At 46.8% G+C, this 19,411-nt stretch overlaps 1 protein-coding gene across 4 annotated transcripts in view; it reads left to right on the top strand.

The window, feature by feature from the left end:
* The window catches only part of GOLGA1 (golgin A1), an 88,338-nt gene extending 69,607 nt beyond the window's left edge, over positions 1 to 18,731 (top strand). For all 4 annotated transcript variants that reach the window (XM_069748483.1, XM_069748481.1, XM_069748482.1 and 1 more), the window contains 8 exons: positions 3,268 to 3,357; positions 3,441 to 3,543; positions 3,786 to 3,946; positions 4,265 to 4,417; positions 7,517 to 7,576; positions 10,747 to 10,905; positions 13,380 to 13,466; positions 15,793 to 18,731. In XM_069748483.1, coding sequence (XP_069604584.1) covers positions 3,268 to 3,357; positions 3,441 to 3,543; positions 3,786 to 3,946; positions 4,265 to 4,417; positions 7,517 to 7,576; positions 10,747 to 10,905; positions 13,380 to 13,466; positions 15,793 to 15,873 — 894 coding nt within the window. In that variant the 3' untranslated portion in view covers positions 15,874 to 18,731. The remainder of the gene's footprint in view (positions 1 to 3,267; positions 3,358 to 3,440; positions 3,544 to 3,785; positions 3,947 to 4,264; positions 4,418 to 7,516; positions 7,577 to 10,746; positions 10,906 to 13,379; positions 13,467 to 15,792) is intronic.
* The last annotated feature ends 680 nt before the right edge of the window (positions 18,732 to 19,411 follow it).

Raw genomic sequence — 19,411 nt, 5'->3', positions numbered from 1 at the left:
TAAGTGATCTGTGTTGGGCTTAGGTATCATAGAGATTGCAGCCATTAATGAGGTCGCACCTGGTTTGTTTTTGTCTCTCAGGGAATTGAAGTAATTGATGAGGTGGGGGATCAGTACCGGGGCATATTTCTTATAGTAAAGGGCCGTGAACCCGTCGGGGCCTGGTTTTTTGTTAGTTTTCAAATTTTTAATGGCTATCTCAATTTCGCTAGGAGTTATAGCTTGATCAAGGAGTTCGATCATGTCGGGGCTAAGGGCTGGAAGGGGAACCGAGTCCAAAAAGTTCTTCAGGGTGTCTGTGTCTGTGGCAGTTGGGGCACTGTACAACTGTCTAAGTTTCTGTTGAAATAAATAGACAATTTGTTGTGGGTTGGTTGTGACACCTGCGGAGGTGCGGAGACGTATGGGGGGTCTAGGTAAAGGTTGGCATTTCAAGCGGCGAGCGAGGTTAGAGTTATTTTTATTGTTAAGGGCATAGAAGCGTTGCTGTGACCAGCGTATAGCTCGGTCAGCATTCTCAGAGAGGTGTAGGTCTAGTTCCGTCCGTGCATGGAGAAGATCTCGATACGTAGCAGGTAGGGGTACAGTTTTCATCTGGGACTCCAAAGTTGACACCCTGCTCTCCAATTCCGCTATCTTCGCGTTTCTATCTTTTTTCTTACGAGAGGCCTCTTGGATACAGAAGCCTCTGAGTACTGCTTTGTGTGCCTCCCATAGGGAAACTGGCGAAGAAGCTGATTGCTTGTTCAAAGAGAAATATTCGTCAATGTGGTTTTTCAGTTTTTGGGCGATGTCAGGATAGGAGAGCAGTGAGTCGTTTAGGGTCCAGTTGAACGAGCAGGGCCGCGGGTGGAGTGTTGAGCATGTGACCAGGTATGGGGAATGGTCTGACCAGGGGGTAGATTGGATTGAGATGTTTGGTATGTTGGGAATAAAGGAAGGATGGACTAAGGGTACCGTCACACAGTGGCACTTTGGTCGCTAGGACGGCACGATCCGTGACGTTCCAGCGATATCATTACGATCTCGCTGTGTCTGACACGCTACTGCGATCAGGGACCCCGCTGAGAATCGTACGTCGTAGCAGATCGTTTGAAACTTTCTTTCGTCACTGGATCTCCCGCTGACATCGCTGAATCGGCGTGTGTGACGCCGATTCAGCGATGTCTTCACTGGTAACCAGGGTAAACATCGGGTTACTAAGCGCAGGGCCGCGCTTAGTAACCCCATGTTTACCCTGGTTACCAGCGTAAACGTAAAAAAAACAAACACTACATACTTACCTTCTGTGCCTGTCCTCCTGCGCTGTGCTTCTCTGCACTGGCTGTGAGCGCCGGCCAGCCGGAAAGCACAGCGTATCAAGCCGAGGACAGCAACCCCCCTGTGTTCAAGGCTCGGACCCCTCACTGATGGCCCAGGTGGGGGAATATAACATGAGGTGACCTCTCACCTCTTCAGTCCGGCGTCGGGAGGTCCTCTGTCCACTGGAGGCCTCCGGGTTCCCCGCAGCAGGGCGGTGGAGCGATTGTGCTCGGGCCTGCAGCTTCAGGGGTCCAGTGCACAGCGTCTGTGGGGCTGCAATTAATGGCGGCGAGTCCCTCACTCGCCTTTCAGGCAGCCAGCCATCAGCATGGGCCGCGCGCCCCCTAGTGGCCACAGCCTCCGCCGCGAGGCCCAGGCGTCGGGAGAAGCCCAGGGGATCAGCAGGCGGCACAACGCGGCGGCAGTTCCGGGGCAGCCGGCGCGCGGGTGAGTACCTCCGGTTTGTCTCTTCGGCAGCGCAGATCGGGACGCACGCCGCCACCTTTATGGCCCAGGGGGAGGCAGGACAACACGTGGGTCCGCGGCGTCCGCCGCAACTCACCGCCTAGCAGCCCCCGCTCTCCCTCGGCGACATCCCGACCCCGGCAGCAGGGATCCTCCGGTTCCGGGATGGTGGGGGTGAATGGGCTTCCCTGCCCATTGAAGTCCGGGTCGTCCCGCTAGTACAGGGAGGTGCCGGGAGCTCTCCGGCCGGAAGCCGGCCGCGCTGGCGTCTCACAGGCCTGACTGTAGGCCTCGGACTGGCGCTGCGGTTCCAGACCGCTCTTTTCACATCCGCGGCCAGATATTGCGTCCGTGGCCCGGGGGCTATATGTTGCTGCCCTTATTCCCTCTGGATGGGTGTCTGAATTATATTAAAGCGGGTGGATTACCCTAGCAGTTCAGGGAGCTCAGGGAAGCACGTCTTGCTTCTTTGGCAGCTGGCCACGCCCCCTTCTCCCCACAAATTTGAGAGAAAAATGAGGTGCGTCTTATAGTCCGAATGCTGGTTATGTGGGGGGCAGTAGAGCGGGGTCACAGGAGTCTTCCTGTAGCGGTGATCCTGCCAGCATCCACAGGAATGAGGCAAAGCTGCGGGCCCTGGACTGGGAGGAGGGCGACCCAAGATCTCAATTTACACATGTATCGCCTTCGGCGCCATTTTACTGAAAACGGGAGATCAATGTGTGCAGCAGGGACTCTGCTCCTGCATCTCACCACCGGACACCAACTCCTTCCAGCCAAGGGCCCGCAGCATCGCCCCACTCCTGCCACCGCCGGCTTCCTGCAGTGGCCACCCTGCCTCCCTGTGACCCCGCTCCACCGTTTCATTCCCCACCCTCCCGGTAAGTTACATTCAGACTATAAGACACATGCCCATATTTTTTTCCACACAAGCCTAAAACTTTTGCACGGTACTGTGTATTAGTGAGGAGCATTTTGTATCCTGTTTCGCCAAACGCTTTACCTGGGGTTGGAGAGATAAAGGGCGAACATCCCTGTGTCTCTGGGTGTGACAGCTAGTGATTATTGTGTTCAGAGTGATACAGCTTTACTTTGTCTGGCCATACGGTATTAATGACCTACCTACAGGGTAGCAGATTAGTGGGGGTCCGACACCCCCGGCGCCACCTCAGATCAGCTGGCGTTTGTTCCGGTTTCTAAATGTAAACATGTTGATCAGAGCTACTGTGCACATCTGCATTCAAAGTGTTTGCACCCGGCCATCACCGATCGTGGGGACGCCGAGTGTCAGACCCCCAACGTTCTGCTATTTCTGTCCTATCCTACAGTGTTGATTAATACCATATGGCCCCTGTAAGTTCCAGTGTAGTATTAGTATTTCCTATATTATTCTGTAATCTCAGCTCTTACGTTGAAAAATCTGGCTAATTTTGGAGGTAAATTCCAGTTTGACATCACAGATGAAAAACCGAACCTGCTCAGGATAAGTTCTCATTGCAGGAGGAGCTGAGTAGTAGAGAGACCGTAAGTGTGGAGATCGCCAAAGCTTTGGAGGAAACTCGGAAGCAGAAAGAAGATCTTCAGCAGCAGGTGTGTGATGGTTAGAAGGGTTATGGCTGGTCGAGTTCTTCGTTGTTCAGGATTGATATACTTTCCACGTTGTGTTCTGGCAGGTGGCAGATTTAACGGCTTTAATCGACAGCGACGCTCAGGAGATGACTCTGAGGAAGAAGGAGCTGGCCAGAAAAGATGAAGAGGCTGCACTGCTGAAAGGAGGTAAGCGGTGGTCTCCTAGTACATGGTACTCCAGACTTGTCTGACAACGGTTTTCTCATAAAAGGGGGCAGGGCGGTTTTGCGGGGCAGGGGGCTTCGCGGTGTGGGAGAGATGGTAGACCAGGCATAAAAGGTTTGCGGGGGGGGGGGGGTGGTGGCTTAAGGAAGCAAAAAGAGGACAGGCTCAGATTTCCGTACTGTTCTTCTGCACCATTTATGTCTTTTAATTACTTTCACCCCCAGATTACGATGCCATCGTATTAAAAGTGCAGCAGTTACAGTCCGATCTGGAGACATATAAATCTATAGCTGCTCAGAGTGAGGAATCTGCTGAGAAACATGTAAGAGATGTCACCGTGCAGCTCCAGGAACAAAAAGAGGCGCTGCTGGCAAGTGAATCACAGGTAAGAAGGAGCCGGAGAAGAAGGTGCTCAGTCATGGAGGTATACGGACAGGAAACATTGGAATGTGTGATAACTACCCAGCGTCATGATCGTTGTCTGGAGATTTCTCATGACGTGGCGCAGGGTTCTTCCTGCAGCTCTCCGAGCTCGTAGCCGTTTGTGCATGCTTGGAGTTGTGGTTTCGTAACTTCAGGTTGTGGACCACTGATTTTGATGGATGTAGACCACTGATCTTGAAGGAAAATTCTAATTTTGTATTGCAACTTCACAAAATAGGGGTCACAAGTCGTTTTCCCTTTTTTTTTTTTTTTTTTATAGGTTTCATCCCTCGAAGAGGAAGTTTCTACTCTTCATGAACGTTTGCATGGCCTGCATGCCCTAGAGCCCAATGGAGAGGTGACAGTCGGTGACCTTTCTCAAATCCAAAAGGAGAACAGGGAAATGGAGCAACAGATCGCTGAAAAAAACAAGGTGCCTCCGACATGAGATGTGTTGCTGGAAAATGACTTCTGGCAGATGTACTAAGGGGAAGCAGCCAATATACCATGCTTTGTGGGGACAATCCGCTAGTAATTACTGACTGGTGTCACTCGGATCAATCCTGCACATTGGACGTTTTAGGGCTTTTGTAGATTATTTAAGGGGCAAATAGATTTAGACTGAAAGGAAAATGTTTCCAACATTCTGGTCAGCACAGATGTGTAACTAATCCGAGGTATTCTCACCGTAGACATTTATAGCTAATCCACAGTATGCCGAAAATGGTGATACCTGCACCTTTCTCCGGAGTGGGGGTCTCTCATCCCTTTGTCCTGCAGGTTGGGTATACAGAGGGGGTTGCCCTCTCTCCATACGTTTTTCTGAGAGTTCTGAATATTACAGAGAAAGTGTGTTTCAAACACCTGTAAACAGATACCGTCAAGAGATGGTGTGAAGGATTACACCAGAGGTAGACCACACAGAATCCCTTCGCTGCCACCACAGGTGACGAACGCGCACTTCTCCAACCCGCCTGATGTGACTATCACGTCAGCAAGATCACGTGGTATGGTCTCCTCACTTGCACCAGTGGGATATTCTGCACTCTCTGGGGACATGTAAGGTCAGCTTGGTACAGTTTTACATGGACACCCCCTGTCCACACGGGCCCAGGAAGGCACAGGGAGTGAGAGGTGGTGTCCCACACGGTCACTGACGTGGCACCACACTCGCCCACAACTCTGACACAGGCCTCTTTCAGTAGTCCCAGTGAAACAGAACCTTATCAGCTTGGTAGAACTGTCACCCGTTCCTCTTTCGATATAAGCCTGGTCTAATAACAGGAATTACATCGGGCCAGAAACCAGACCCCTCTGGGTCGCTCCCCTCCTGCCCTCTGGGCTGAACTTAAATCCCCTCCCCTTTGCCTCTGCAACTGCAAATTCCAAAACCTATGATAGATCATAACTCCTTTCTGGACGGCCCTAGGGCAGCAGTTCTGGTGCCATTGATCCAGCTGGGCTCCTGCTATGCATTAAGACCAAGCACAGCTTTGCTATCTGTTTCCTACTAGCTTTTCTACATTTCTACCCACCCTGTGAGGCTAGAACGGATCGAGACCCTGGAAGGTGTTCGGTCCGGTCTGGGGATCTTGGAAATATATACGATGTACGGCTAGGATGTATAGTATCTCCATAACTACTTATGGAATCATAGCTGATTTAGCAAAACGATTTTGACGGCATGGTTTCCACTTGGAGAGCAAGCCTTTAGTTCTGCTCTGAGCTGGTCCAGTGTGAGCTCTGTCACTGACAGCCCTTTGACTTCCGCCCCCCTACCTCTGCTGTGTTCTGTTACAACTTCTCACTGAAGGGTTTTTTATAATCCCGTGCCTAATAGGATACTAATGATTGACAAAGAATTATAAATATTCTTTACTGATGGTTTGTGAATACGCCATATGTCTAAAATGATAATACCCTTTTATCTTGACTACACCTCTTCTCTATGTCCTAAGACATTCTTCCTAAACTCTTGTCAATATCTCCCAACCGCGTTGTATCCAGTGTGAATGTCCTGTACTTGGGGAGTTCTGCGTGATGTCATGGGAGCTTGAGTCGGGGTGTAGGGGGAGGGGGGTGTCGTGGGATCTTTGGGGGTGGGATGTGTCGCGGAGGCATTGGGGGGTGGGATGTGTCACGGAGGCTTTGGGGGTTTGGGATTTGTCACTGGAGCTCCGGGGGGTGGGATGTGTCGTCGGAGTTCCGTGGGGGGAAATGTGTCACTGAAGCTCTGTGGGGGAGGGGGTTGGAGATGTGTCACCGGAGCTCCGTGGTGGGAAAGGTGGAGATGTGTAGCCAGAGCTCCGTGGGGGGTGGAGATGTGTCACCGGAGCTCCAAGCGGGGTTGGGGGTGTGGAGATCTATCGCCTTAGCTCCATTGGGGTGGGGAAGTGGAGGTGTGTCGCCGAAGCTCTGTGTGGTGGGATGGTGAAGATGTGTCGCCGGAGCTCCGTGGGGCGAGGGGGGAGATGTGTCACCAGCGCTACATGAGGGGGTGGGGGGTGGAGATGTGTCGCCAGAGCTCCGTGGGTGGGAGAAGTGGAGATGTGTCCGCCGGAGCTCCGTGGGTGGGGGAAGTGGACATGTGTCCACTGGAGCCCCGTGGGGTGGGGGGAGGAGATGTGTCGTGGGAGCTCTGTGGGGTGGGAGGTAGATGTGTTGCGGGAGCTTCATGGGGTGGGGGAGAGATGTTTCACGGGAGCTATGGGGGGGTTGAGGGATGTGTCGCGAGTACTCTAATGGGGGATGTGCATTGTGTGAGCTGTGAGGAGTGGGGAAATGTATTTGTCACGACATCAATTATGTCTGTGTCCTAAGGTCGTAGATACAGTTGAATTTACCGTAAGACCAGGTAGAACTTTTTGCTACTGCTCATCTGTGTAAATACTGAGGGCCATGCCAGAACCTTGAAGTCAGATGATGAGGAGCAAGACACAGGCAAACTGTGTATGGGGGAATCATACTTCCTGGGGGGCACTGTGGGGGTCATGAAATCACTAATTGCTCTCACTAGGAATACTTTTTCCGTGTGGACACATGTACAGGACTGGTTGAGGTTAGGGGTCCTGGCTTGTGCGCCCCAGTATACGTCCCCCTTTTTCTGTCTCTCACAGTTGGGGGTGTGCTGGGTTGTGTCTGTTCTCCATACAGGACATGAGTAAACAAACTGATGTTTTTCTCTGCATATTGATGGTGAGCGTCCTCTCACCGCACAGAACATTACCAGGGGTTAGTTTTACCATTCTAAAGTGAGTCGCGACCTGTGAGAGACAAAATGTGGATTTGAGGGAGATTGGGGCAATTTTATTTCTTACTTACAGATGTAGCAAACATTGCTTTCACTGTCTATACGACGGACCGTGTTCCATAATCAGTGCAGGCGCGCCACGTGAACAGTATCATATCCTGCGGATGTAACAAACAAGCAGCTCGAGGGCTTCCTGACTATCACGTTTGACCACTTTTGATAAGTCCTACCTTTTTTTTTTTATCATCATCGGTCCTAATTCTCAATTCCCTTTATTCCTAGACTATAAAACAACTGCAGCAGAGAATGGCAGAACTGAAGAAGACGCTGCAAAAAGAGCTGGTGAGCTGGGGGGCATATCCAATAAAGGGATATAGTCAAGTTTAAAAGTTATTCCCTATCCATAGGACAGGGCAACTCCCCCCACCAGTGCCAAGAACTGGTGAATGCAGTGGTGGGCCATGTTGTGCACTCAAACTCTATTCTTTCCAGGCGAGCGCAGCGCTTGCTTCCATCTCCCATTAAGAATGACTAAAGCGGCAGTGCGCATGATCAACCACTGCTCTGTTTTTGGGTCCCAAAGGTCAGATACCCAACAATTGGGAAGTTATCCCCTATCCCATGCACAGAGGATAACTTTCAAGCTTGAGAATTCCCCATTAACTGTTCATGAAGTAATAATGACAATCTTAGGGTATGTTTCCACGTTCAGGAAACGCTGCGTGTTTGACACTGCGTAGAGCCGCAGCATCAAACACGCAGCGTCCAGATGTTACAGCATAGTGGAGGGATTTCATGAAATCCCGTCTCCACTATGCATTAAGAGACGCATGCGGCAGACCCGCGGAAACGGACATGCGGCGCGTCTTTTAACCCCTTCTCGACTTTTGACGCAGCGTATTTGTCACGAAAACTTGTGCCAATCCGACCTGTGACACAACATATGCATTATGGTCGGATCGCGTCCCTGCAGGCCGGGTGAAAGGGTTAACTCCAATTTCACCCGACCTGCAGGGACAGGGGGAGTGGTACTACAGCCCTGGGGGGGGGGGGGTGGCTTCCGATCGCACCCCCCCATACTTACCTAGTCCCGGTGTCTTAGTCCCGGTCTTCTCGCATGGGCGCCGCCATCTTGGAAAATGGCGGGCGCATGAGCAGTGCGCCCGCCGAATCTGCCGGCAGATTCGTTCCCTGTACATTTTGATCGCTGTGATAGGTTCTATCACAGCGATCAAAATTTAAAAAAATAGTAAATAGCCCCCACCCCTTTATCCCCCCCCCCCCATAGGTAGGGAAAATAATAAAATACAGAACATTATATTTATTTTTGATTTTCCGTTAGGGTTAGGGTTGCACTTAGGGTTGCACTTACTTACCTACCGCTGTCTGTCCCCGACGCTCTGCTTCTCTGCACTCCTCCTGCACTGGCTGTTAGCACAGCGGCCGGAAAGCAGAGCGGTGACGTCACCGCTCTGCTTTCCGGCCGCTGTGCTCACAGCCAGTACAGAGGAGTGCAGAGAAGCTGAGCGCCGGAGGACAGACAGCGGAAGGTAAGTATGAAGTGTTTTGTAACCCTGCGCTTAGTAACCCGATGTTTACCCTGGTTACCGGGTACCTCGGGATCGTTGGTCATAAGTTCCTTGGGGCGTCTAGTTTCCAAAATGGGGTCACTTGTGGGGGGGAGCTCCAATGTTTAAGCACACGGGGGCTCTCCAAAAACATGTTGTCCGCTAAAGATTGGAGCCAATTTTTCATTAAAAAAGTCAAATGGCGCTCCTTCCCTTCCGAGCCCTGCCGTGCACCCAAACAGTGGTTTACCCCCACATATGGGGTATCAGCGTACTCAGGACAAATTGGACAAAAATTTTCATGGTCCAGTTTCTCCTTTTACCCTTGGGAAAATAAAAAAATTGTTGCTAAAAGATCATTTTTGTGACTAAAAAGTTAAATGTTCATTTTTTCCTTCCATGTTGCTTCTGCTGCTGTGAAACACCTGAAGGGTTAATAAAGTTCTTGAATGTGGGTTTGAGCACCTTGAGGGGTGCAGTTTTTAGAATGGTGTCACTTTTGGGTATTTTCAGCCATATAGAACCCTCAAACTGACTTCAAATGTGAGGTGGTCCCTAAAAAAAAATGGTTTTGTAAATTTTGTTGTAAAAATGAGAAATCACTGGTCAAATTTTAACCCTTATAACTTCCTAGCAAAAAAAAATGTTTCCAAAATTGCGCTGATGTAAAGTAGACAAGTGGGAAATGTTATTTATTAACTATTTTGTGTCACATAACTTTCTGGTTTAACAGAATAAAAATTCAAAATGTGAAAATTGTGACATTTTCAAAATTTTCGCCAAACTTCCATTTTTTCGCCAAACTTCCATTTTTTTCACAAATAAACGCAGAAATTATCGACCTAAATTTACCACTAACATGAAGCCCAATATGTCACGAAAAAACTGTCTCAGAATCGCTAGGATCCGTTGAAGCGTTCCTGAGTTATTACCTCATAAAGGGACACTGGTCAGATTTGCAAAAAACGGCAAGGTCTTTAAGGTCAAAATAGGCTGGGTCATGAAGGGGTTAAGGACGCAGCATGTCCTTACAGTGCTGAAACAACGCAAGGACAACGCAGGTGACCTCAGGTGCAGATTTGGTCAGGATTTTACCTGCATAAAATCCGGACCAAATCCTGATGCAATCCTGAACGTGGACACATACCCTTAAGGTACCGTCACACTAAACGATATCGCTAGCGATCCGTGACGTTGCAGCGTCCTGGCTAGCGATATCGTTCAGTTAGACACGCAGCAGCGATCAGAATCCTGCTGTGATGTCGTTGGTCGCTGCAGAAAGTCCAGCACTTTATTTCGTCGCTGGACTTCCTGCTGACATCGCTGAATCGGCGTGTGACGCCGATTCAGCGATGTCTTCGCTGGTAACCAGGGTAAACATCGGGTTACTAAGCGCAGGGCCGCGCTTAGTAACCCGATGTTTACCCTGGTTACCAGCGTAAAAGTAAAAAAATAAAAAACAAACACTACATACTTACATTCCGGTGTCTGTCCCTCGGCGCTCTGCTTCTCTGCCCTGTGTAAGCACAGCGGCCGGAAAGCAGAGCGGTGACGTCACCGTTGTGCTTTCCGGCCGCTGTGCTTACACAGTGAAGAGAAGCAGAGCGCCGAGGGACAGACACCAGAATGTAAGTGTAGTGTTTTTTTTGTTTTTTTTTTACTTTTACGCTGGTAACCAGGGTAAACATCGGGTTACTAAGCGCGGCCCTGCGCTTAGTAACCCGATGTTTACCCTGGTTACCGGCATAGTTGGTCGCTGGAGAGTGGTCTGTGTGACAGCTCTCCAGCGACCAAACAGCGACGCTGCAGCGATCCGGATCGTTGTCGGTATCGCTGCAGCGTCGCTTAGTGTGACGGTACCTTTACTATCATGTGAAAACTGTGAGTGGTACCAGAGTCTAATCTCGCGGCAGCCCAGATCTACTACTATATCTTGTTTTCTAGAGATTAAAACCTGAAGCAGAGGAGAAGCTGAGTCCTGCAGACCCCCTGCTGCCTTCTCTCACCGTGACCAATAACGCTGATCTCAATGACTCTCGGGAGATAAACTTTGAGTACCTGAAACACGTTGTCCTGAAGTTTATGTCGGCTCGGGAAGCAGAGGTGAGGAACTGCATGTTCTATGTAGTGCGAAAGGGTAATCATCCCAACCCTCCATAGCCTGTATGTTTTATATGGATTTGTAGCTCGTATTGACCACGAGATAATGAGCACTGTTCTAGACCCGGGCTGCAGTTTTACATCTCTGCTCTTAGCCAGACCTTCTCTGTAGGGATTACATGGTTTTTACATCATTTTTGGAAAGTGTTCTTGTTCAATATCTGAGATTTCTTATTTTCTGAAAATGGCTGTACATATAGCTTGGTATTGCCCTGTGTGTGGACTATTTGTAAACCTTCTCTTAAATGGCATTTATCCGTAGGATCCACCCTCCTAAGCCGTCTATATGGGCATGTAGATCATAGGAAGCTGAATAAAATGATACCTTGATATCTGCGATCCGATGTCTTATTCCAGAGAAATCCACGTTTTTCTTAGTATGTAAATGAGCTGCTAAGATCTATGGGCTGGACATAGATCTCTGTGAGAATTTGCCTCCACAACTATTGGGGGAGTTACCAGTGTGAGACATGTAATGACTGACAGTCTTCTCTCCTGATATACAGTACAAACCAAAAGTTTGGACACACCTTCTCATTTAAAGATTTTTCTGTATTTTCATGACTCTGAAAATTGTACATTCACACTGAAGGCATCAAAACTATGAATTAACACATGTGGAATTATATACTTAACAAAAAAGTGTGAAACAACTGAAATAATGTCTTATATTCTAGGTACTTCAAAGTAGCCACCTTTTGCTTTGATGACTGCTTTGCACACTCTTGGCATTCTCTTGATGAGCTTCAAGAGGTAGTTACCGGGAATGGTTTTCACTTCATAGGTGTGCCCTGTCAGGTTTAATAAGTGGGATTTCTTGCCTTATAAATGTGGTTGGGACCTTCAGTTGTGTTGTGCAGAAGTCTGGTGGATAGACAGCTGATAGTCCTACTGAATAGACTGTTAGAATTTGTATTATGGCAAGAAAAAAGCAGCTAAGTCAAGAAAAAGGAGTGGCCATCATTACTTTAAGAAATGAAGATCAGTCAGTTTGAAAAATTGGGAAAACTTTGAAAGTGTCCTCAAGTGCAGTGGCAAAAACCATCAAGCGTTACAAAGAAACTTGCTCACATGAGGACCGCCACAGGAAAGGAAGACCAAGAGTCACCTCTGCTTCTGAGGATAAGTTTATCCGAGTCACCAGCCTCAGAAATCGCAGGTTAACAGCAGCTCAGATTAGAGACCAGGTCAATGCCACACAAAGTTCTAGCAGCAGACGCATCTCTACAACAACTGTTAAGAGGAGACTTTGTGCAGCAGGCCTTCATAGTAAAGTAGCTGCTAGGAAACCACTGCTAAGGACAGGCAACAAGCAGAAGAGACTTGTTTGGGCTAAAGAACACAAGGAATGGACATTAGACCAGTGGAAATCTGTGCTTTGGTCTGATGAGTCCAAATTTGAGATCTTTGGTTCGAACCACCGTGTCTTTGTGCGACGCAGAAAAGGTGAACGGATGGACTCTACATGCCTGGTTACCACCGTGAAGCATGGAGGAGGAGGTGTGATGGTGTGGGGGTGCTTTGCTGGTGACACTGTTGGGGATTTATTCAAAATTGAAGGCGTACTGAACCAGCAAGGCTACCACAACATCTTGCAGCGGCATGCTATTCCATCCGGTTTGCGTTTAGTTGGACCATCATTTATTTTTCAACAGGACAATGACCCCAAACACACCTGCAAGCTGTGTAAGGGCTATTTGACCAAGAAGGAGGGTGATGGGGTGCTACACCAGATGACCTGGCCTCCACAGTCACCAGACCTGAACCCAATCCAGATGGTTTGGGGTGAGCTGGACCGCAGAGTGAAGGCAAGAGGGCCAACAAGTGCTAAGCATCTCTGGGAACTCCTTCAAGATTGTTGGAAGACCATTCCCGGTGACTACCTCTTGAAGCTCATCAAGAGAATGCCAAGAGTGTGCAAAGCAGTCATCAAAGCAAAAGGTGGCTACTTTGAAGAACCTAGAATATAAGACATAATTTCAGTTGTTTTCACACTTTTTTGTTAAGTATATAATTCCACATGTGTTAATTCATAGTTTTGATGCCTTCAGTGTAAATGTACAATTTTCATAGTCATGAAAATGCAGAAAAATCTTTAAATGAGAAGGTGTGTCCAAACTTTTGGTCTGTACTGTACAGGTCTCATACTGGTGGTAACTTCCACTATTATTTACAATAATCTCTGGAGACAGATTCTTGGGAAGATCTATGTCCGGTCCATAGATCTTAACAACTCATTTACATATTAAGGAAAACGTGGATTTCTCTGGAATAAAACATTCGATCGCAGGTATCAAGGTGTCATTTTATTCAGTTTTTGATGACCTACATGCCTATATAGATGACTTAGGAGTGTTAATCCTACTGACAGATTCCCTTTAAGCAAATTATTAACTTATTTTTCACTTATAATTTAGGCATTTCACCTTATTAAAGCTGTATCCGTATTGCTCAACTTCTCAGTGGAAGAGGAAAATCTCCTTAAGGAGACGCTAGAATATAAGGTAATCCATCATTTCACCTGTTGTTTACTTCCATTTATTGATTTTGATGTCATGGACTCAGCGGTGTCTCCCCTCACACCCGGCTGTCATAATCTGTGTGACGTGGATACACTGCAGATTTTCTGTTTTGATTTCTGGGTGAAACATTTTCCTTAAAAGTAGCAGCAAAGTGAATAAAAGTCATTAAATCCCCCCCAGAGAACATTGACCTGTTATGCAGCTTTTAAATTTGCGCGGCTAGAGATGCGTGGACCCATTTCAGGAGCCCTCGCTCTCAGATTGACCGATCACAGCAATCTGATTGATTGATCACAGCATGTGATTACCGGGGAGTGCTCAAATATCAGCACTTACCTGTAAGATCTCCGCCAGGAGCTCAGTGCAGAAGGCCGCCAAGCTCCTGTGTCAACAGCCAGGGCTGATTCCAGCACCGATCAATTGTGGCATTTGGAAGGTTGTGAGTGGGAGGTGGCTCCCTTAAACACCTACCCCCCATTGGCAACTCTGCGACAATACCACGGGGAGCCGATGGATATCATAGCACCCGGAGGTCAATTAATGAGCCAACATTGATAGTGGTAAAAATTTTATTTTTTATTCTTTACCACTCAATGGTATAAAATTCTGTGTGGCACATGTGGTGTCAGTGATCACTGCGCCCCTAGATCAGAGGTGTCAAACTGCATTCCTCGAGGGCCGCAAACAGGTCATGTTTTCCGGATTTCCTTGTGTTGCACAGGTGATAATCTAATCACCTGCACAGAATGATTCCAGCACCTTGTGCAATACGAGGAAATCCTGAAAACATGACCTGTTTGCGGCCCTCGAGGAATGCAGTTTGACACCTCTGCCCTAGATGATTTCATTAAGAGGTGTAGTTTGTAAAATGGTGTCACTTACGGCGGTTCTGCTGTCCTTACACCACCTGGCACGGCACCCACAAACCATTCCAGGCAAATCTGTAGCATTAATATGGCACCCCTTCTCTTCTGAACTTTGCACTGTGCATGAAAAGTAGTTTTTGTCCACATGTGGGGTATTGCCACTCTCAGAAGAAATTGCGTAACACGTTTTGGGGTTTCTACATTTTCTTCTATTAGCTCTTTTGAAAAATTGGAAATTAAAAACTTGGGGCTAAAACATTTTAGTGAAAAAATGTAACTTTTCAGTTTCACGTCCCAGTGTTATATAATTATCTGAAATACAGTGGGTTTAAAATGCTCATTGCACTCCTAGAGCAAATCATCGAGAGGTGTAGTTTCCAAAATGGGGTCACTTGTGGGGGTTTCTGCTGTTTTGGAACCTTGGCGGCTCTCCAAACATTGTCCACAATTATTGCAGACAATTTTGCGCTCCAAAAATCAAATGGCACTCCTTCCAAGCGCTGACATTTGACCAAACTAGAGTCTCTTAGCACATATGGGATATTGTTGTACTCAGGAGAAATTGCACAACAAATTATGTGGTTCAATTTTTCCTGTTATTATTATTATTATTATTATTATTTATTTATATAGCACCATTGATTCCATGGTGCTGTACATGAGAAGGGGTTACAAATATCACATACAGTAAACAAACTAACAATGACGGACTGATACAGAGGGGCGAGGACCCTTTGTGAAAATTAAAAATTTGGGGCTAGAACAACATTTTTAAAGAAAAAAACATTTTTAATTTTCACGGTCCAATGTTATAAAATTCTGTGACGCACCTGTGGGTTCAAGGTGCTCACCACACTTATAAATTCCTTGAGGGGTGTAGTTTCCAAAATGGTGTCACTTGTGGGGGAGATTCCACTGTTTAGGCACATCAGGGGCTCTCCAAACGTGACATGGCATCCACTATGTATTCTAGACAGTTTTGCGCTCCAAAAGTCAATTGGTGGTCTTTCACTTCCGATCCCTGCCGTGCGGCCAAACAGTAGTTTTCCCCCACATGTGGGGTATCGTTATACTCAGAAGAAATTGTACTGTCCATTCCATTTTTTCCCGTTACCCTTATGAAAATGAAAAATTTGGTGCTAAAGCAACATTTTTGTGGGGAAAAGTAAAATTAAAATTTTTTCCTTCCATATTGTTTTAATTCCTGTGATGCACCTAAACGGTTAATACATTTCTTAAATGTGGTTTTGAGTGGTTCAGTTTTTAGAATGGGGTCACTTTAGGGTATTTTCTGTCATTTAGGAACTCAAAGTTTCTTAAAATTCGATGTGGTCCCTTAACAAAAAAAAAATATGGTTTTGTAAATTTTGTTGGAAAAATGGAAAATTGCTGATCAACTTTTAACACTTATAACTTCCTAACATTTTTTTTTTATTATTTAGATGTCTTGGTTTGGCTCTAAACCGGCTCCTAAGGGTACAGTCCGTCCATCGATTTCCAAGCCAAGGACACCCTGGTCTTAATTGGACAGAACTCTTGGGCAATGAACTTCTTTTCGATTGCACTTTCTATGAAATGACGAAGGTTTTTGGGGGCGTTCTGATCACTCTCCTCACTACTGTAAGCTTCTCCTGACTAGTCTACAATCCGGGTATCTCGGCGGTGACGACTTCTGGTTTGGGTGGATGATTTAATGTTCACTTACCCTCCAACCACTGTACATCCAATCCTATGCAACGGAAGACTCCCGGACTCTTCTCACGGCAGCCGAGGATTTGACGCCATTTCTGGCCCCAATTCTCGTGGGATTTCTGTCCAGCTACACTGACACTTTGGAAGGATTTCATTTCTGCATCTTGTCTCCTTTCTCCCGTCTCTTTCAAAGGGCTTTTGACAGAAGTTAGGAGCAGTTCGTGGCACAGGGGTAATTTATGACATTTCATAGGGTGATGCCACCATGGGCAAATTATACTTTTTTATAAAACAGGAAACACGTCTACACTCTGTATGGTAGTACAAGAGATGTGGTGCACTCCGCATGGAAAAAAGGTGCAGGCTGAACACAAAGTCACAGTGTCTATAGAAAAAACAGCCGCACACTCAAGACTTGCAGGTTTTTACGTGAAAGTTGTATTTTTTATTATTAGTACAGGCATCACCAAATGCTTATTAGTGTTCAGAGAAAATGACGGATACTTTAAGTTACGGTTAACGTTTCGACCAAGGCTGGTCTTTGTCAAAACCACACGAAGTCTGCAAGGGTCCTGTAGCACTGAGTCCGTCACACTCTGTATGGTGACGGCTGCATCTTTACCAAGCCACAGTTACAAATGCTCCTCTTGGAACAGATTTTCTGATTCTCAGTTAACTCATTCTGCAGCCTGTACTAGACAGTGCAACACAGAGGCTGTAGAAGGGAAATGGTGCAAAGTTTTGATGGAAACTCAATTGCAAAAAATGTTTTTAAGCTAAAGATGTGCAATTACTGTAAGTATAAAAAAGAATTCCCTGCAATATGGCACAATCCTTCAAACTGCTTTTTAAAGTTAGTTGTCTGAGATTCTCGCTGCGGCAGCACCGCTCTGCAGGCTCAGTCTTGTAGTATGGATCATCCCTGCTTCCGATCCTGGAGGGCTTCCTTAGCAGATCAGAGCAGATTTCTCACCTCATCTGTCTGGGAAGGGGGTGAATTTTTTTTGGGCGGTGCTAGAGCAGAAAGCTATTCAATTATTCCAGTAGGGAAGTGAACGACATTGTGAAAAGTTTTCCCTTTTTGTCCACTGAAATATCACAGCAAATTTTCACTGGAGAAGTGGTCAGTTATACAGTAAGGGAGATGCAGCTGCAGGTTGTAAACACAATTTTGTAAAAATCCTCTTCTCAAGAAATGATAAATCTGCCAAACCCTGAAAGATGAAAAACAGTAAAATGAAGACCACTCCGAAAACATGTACGCACAACCTGTACATCAGGGGGGAGACAGAAGAGACCACTCAATAGTAAATTATTGTATGCAGTAGACATTACAAAGTATTAATGAATTTGTTGCTCTAATCCATCACAGTGCACTTTACGGGTCTGCGGCGGGCGTACGGCTGCACTTCAGTGTTATCCGCTTTCTTTACTGCTTCCCTGGGGATTTCCAGGCTGAGACCAGATTTATAGGGTAATTTATCACTAAATATGGAGGGAATGGTGACAAACATAGCCAATGATGGGATGTAAAACTATCAGGCTGCCCTTTCACCGCCATTAACTAGGAGATCCTTTAAGACGGCGGCACAGAGACTAAATTCTGCCAAATTATGATGTGTGGCAGCGGTTCACTTTCTTCTCACCATTAAAGAGTTTTGTTTTTTTTTAATGATGGGTAGTATCCAATATATTGATGCGTGGATCAATTTGAGGGTCAGTCGTACCTGGCGGCTGGACAGGAGGCTGGCGTCCCAGCTGTGGCATGGGTCAGGGCTGGTGCAACGACATCTGCGTGATCGGACGCATTGGCCCTGTCGAATCAAAAGCTGCGCCAGAAGGTAAGCGATTTGGGCGCCACCTGTCCAGCAGCCAGGTACCACTGACCTGATCTGCTCATCTCTGTCCGGCGACAGCATCCTGATCTTACACCGCTCGGTGCTCGAACTCCGGTAGGAGCCAGTGGTCGGGCGCTCATTTTGTTACGTCCTGTCCCTCTTATTGGGGTTTGCACGTTTTTTTGCCGCCTCGACTTGTGATCAGATTAGGCGCAGAGACAGAACAGGTGTCTGACTCCATCTTGTGTAAAATAGGCCAACACCACCGTGACCTATTTCTGAATTAAATGCTGGCACTTTGGGGACCACGTGTACCAAAATGTGAGAGCCAGGCGTGAGCGTGACACATTTAACTGCAAGAATTAAAATGATCACTTTAGAATAATGCAATGGAAACATAATAAACTATACGGCCACGTGGAAATGATGCGCTTTGCTTTTTGCGCACGTAAAAAAAAATAAGTGGCTGTTTTTATGAAAACTGCTTCCATGGAGAGCCTGTAATATGGCCATTTTAAGTGCAGAATCCCCCAAAAAACACCACAGTTTTGAAAAATAAAACATACATTAATTAGTGCAGACACCAGCAGGATAGAAAACAGGACACATGGCCCAATGATAATGGTAATTAGTGATGAGTGGGCTGCAAGAGCAAAGCCCGGGCATATGTCTCCCATGTGCATGCCGATGTCTAGGCATTACTAGTGATGACCGACCCTGCTGGGATAAGGTGTGATCTGAGCATGCTCGGGTGCTAACCGAGTGACTTTGGCGCGCTTAAATAATATGTTAGAGGTTTTGCATGCTGTTTGACAGCCACAACACATGCAGGGATTGCCTAGCAGCCGTGAGACATGCAGCCGCATGGGACTGGAACATATTTGAGCACGTCGAAGACACTTGGCCCCCGAGCATGCTCAGATAACACCTTATTCCAGCTCATCACTAGTCACTACTAATCAGGTCTTCAGCACTCCCTCAATTAATGGCAACTTAAGATACACGGAAATTTTGACTACAGGGATTCCCTCTATGACTTGGCTCGGCATTACTTCCACCATCATTGCTCTTTTTTGTAGTAGTTTGTGCGGAGGGAGAGCTGTCAGTCACTTTCCCTGGGCAGAGAATGCAGGACTCTTGGGTTTTCTCTAGGAGTTCTGGCCGTATTTTACCATATAAACATTGACCCATAATTTATAAATATTTGGTCCTCTTCCCCAATTCTGTGCTGACCTCCGATATCTGACAGATCCAATAAAGGGATGGAAACTTAATAATTTTATTCCACAGTTAGATAAACTTTTTGATCAAATCACCAGACAGGAAGGTTTACATTCTTTTTTTCTCCAATAGTTAATGTGTGTTTTTATTTGTTTAGTTGATCGTATTAAAAAGTTGTTTTTTAAGTCTAGAAAATCAATAATGGTCCTGGGAACAGAGACTCATATAGTCAACAAAATGGACCCTTATAGTGTCCCGGTGCCCATTCCCTTTGACTCAAATCGTGTCCTCGAATCCCCATATACTATAC

Source organism: Ranitomeya imitator, chromosome 2 (assembly GCF_032444005.1).
Source record: "Ranitomeya imitator isolate aRanImi1 chromosome 2, aRanImi1.pri, whole genome shotgun sequence".
NCBI classification, from domain to species: domain Eukaryota; kingdom Metazoa; phylum Chordata; class Amphibia; order Anura; family Dendrobatidae; genus Ranitomeya; species Ranitomeya imitator.
Note: the sequence above shows the minus strand (reverse complement) of the source record. Positions and strands in the feature narration are given on the sequence as shown.